This window comes from Prosopis cineraria, unplaced genomic scaffold (assembly GCF_029017545.1).
Source record: "Prosopis cineraria cultivar Desert tree isolate PC_DT_omini unplaced genomic scaffold, ASM2901754v1 PC1, whole genome shotgun sequence".
NCBI lineage: Eukaryota > Viridiplantae > Streptophyta > Magnoliopsida > Fabales > Fabaceae > Prosopis > Prosopis cineraria.
Genome location: NW_026555332.1, coordinates 12128487 through 12130952, shown reverse-complemented (window position 1 = coordinate 12130952; position 2466 = coordinate 12128487). Strand labels below are relative to the sequence as shown.

At 31.5% G+C, this 2466-nt stretch overlaps 1 protein-coding gene across 1 annotated transcript; it reads right to left on the bottom strand.

Moving 5' to 3' along the window:
* Positions 1–1357: 1357 nt before the first annotated feature.
* LOC129315191 (adenylate isopentenyltransferase 5, chloroplastic-like) lies at positions 1358–2185 on the bottom strand. Its single transcript, XM_054958792.1, has one exon. The coding sequence runs from the start codon at positions 2183–2185 to the stop codon at positions 1358–1360; it is 828 nt and encodes a 275-aa protein (XP_054814767.1).
* Between the last annotated feature and the right edge of the window lie 281 nt (positions 2186–2466).

Below are 2466 nucleotides of genomic sequence, written 5' to 3'. Positions count from 1 at the left end.
ATATCATCTTTAGATTATAACTATGATGTTTAATATTTAATTAGAAGAAATTTGAACTGAACCTATCGAGTATTGAAGAAATTTACCAGAATTACATACAGTCAGAAGATTTAATAAACAATCTAGGTGAAAAAAAAGAAGAATTAATAAATATTATGTATATAACAAAATAGCATAAATACATGGCTCATAATGGATTATTATACTTGTGCGAGCATGCGCACAGACTGACACACATGTCCTTAACAATAAAGAGGTTGCTATAAAATAAAAATTTAACTTTTTTTTTCAACCATTTGTTTAGAAATATTTGATATTCTTAACTTTTATATAATGTAATTTCTTCCTTCAACATTTAAAAATAGCACATTGAATACCTTGACATTAAAAAAAGTTTACTTTGACTAGTTGACTTAAAAAATACAAAAAATGACTTCAAAAATTACAGAAAATAACCTGTAATATTGTACATAATTATCATATAAGAAAATTAATATTAATTAAATTCCAAATTACTTATAAATAACATGATATAAATATTTTTCCTTACCTAGTAAAAGGCTAAAATATAATTTCAACCAACCATTATTTTAGAGACTTAATAGATATTAATTTTCTTATAAAGTACATATTTACAGTTTTATGAATCATTTTTTGAAATTTTAACGCCCTTTTTTATAATTTTAAATTAATTAATGGTTAAAGTTAACTTTTTAAATGAAAAGGTTCTTAGTGCACTATTTTTATTTTTAAATGTTTGAGAGAAAAATTGCACCACTTGTAATTTTGTGATGCTAGACTCAAGTGATTAAATTTTACAAGAGTTGAAAACAGTAAAGGGAGAATTGAACCTTAGTTCCATACAATACAATCAAATTATATCATATGTCTATTGACAATTAAACATAGTAAAATGTGTTGTCATTTTTCCCATTTGTCAATGTACCTTGCGATATTTAATTATATTGTATCAGACAAAAACCTAATTTTGCCAACAATAATGGAAAATTTATTTAAAAAAACACAATCCAAAATAAGATATATCAAAATTTTCTTTTGGCATGAAAATTTTATTTAAAAAAAAAGTCATTGGATCTTTCAAAGTGGCCTTGTTAATCACATCTCAACCAATTGGGCTATTTTTTATTTTTTTTTTTACCAAAACAAAGCCAATTTTATCAATCAACAAAAAACAAATTACAATTACAAATAATCAAAGCCAAAAAAACACTGGAGAAAACCTGCAATAAAGGCTAACACACAAACTCACCAAACAAAAGACACAACTTACTGGGCTAGTTAAGCCCACAATCCTTTAAAGGCCTATTTTAAGCCATCCCAAAAGGCATTGGATCTGCTAGCCTTGAAGGAAATTCTGAACAATCTCCTTGCTTGGATTAAAAGCAATATCTTTCCACAAAACTTGATACACATTGCCATTCAAAACAGCCTCAAATACCTTAGTAGCATCAATACGATGCAATCCCCAGGAAAGCTCATTATTGATTCGACGTATCTTTGAAAGTTGCAATCGAGCCAGGGTATGAGTGTTCTCTTTCATTCTTCGAAGAGCGTCTTTGAGCAACTCTTGCTTGTAACTATCGTCAACATTAAGATCGTTCTCTACCTTAAAATACTCGTCGAATTCAAAAGCACCAATTGCTCTTCTGATTCCAGCCGAATAGTCAGCCCCGGGCATGAAGTACTCTCTAGTCTCATCCACAAACCCTGCGTCCACCATTTCATCAGCCCTTTTGTCCAGATAGGGAAACAGGACATCAAGAGATACGTCAAGCCACAGGAAGCAACAATCATATTTGGAACGAAAGTCTAAGGTGGCATCTTCCACAGGGCATTCTAGGTAGGTGTTGGAGCCTCCAACGATGATGGGTATGTGTCCTTGTTTGGTGATATGTTCGATTGCAGAGATGACATAGTCGCAAAAATAGGTAGGAGTGAAGTCAAAATCGGGATCTTCGATGATTCCGAGGAGGTGGTGGGGGATTCCTCGTCGTTGAGATTCTGCGATCTTGTTGGCGATGATGTCCAAACCCTTGTAAACTTGGATCTTGTCAACGTTAATTATTTCAGAAGGGAAATGTGAGCCTAGGTCAATCGAAAGGTTGGTTTTTCCTGTGCCCGTTGATCCCATTATGAACACAACCTTATTCTTGCAAGGAGTCATATTTTTGTTCTTGACCTTTGATGATAACCTTGAAAAAAAAAATAAAGAACATAAGATCGAATCATTTGACTGCTTCTCCATGTCGTACCAAAAGAAATTGATTGTCTAAAAAGAATATTTCCTCGATGAAGAGAGGAGATTTCATTTAACCAAAACTGATATATAAAATTTCAAGTACAAATTGCATTTTTTTTTTAAAAAAATAAGTATATAACGCATGAACGAACAATTAGAAAGAATAGAAGGAGAGGGAGGAGGTATCACGAGCAAGATTAATCACT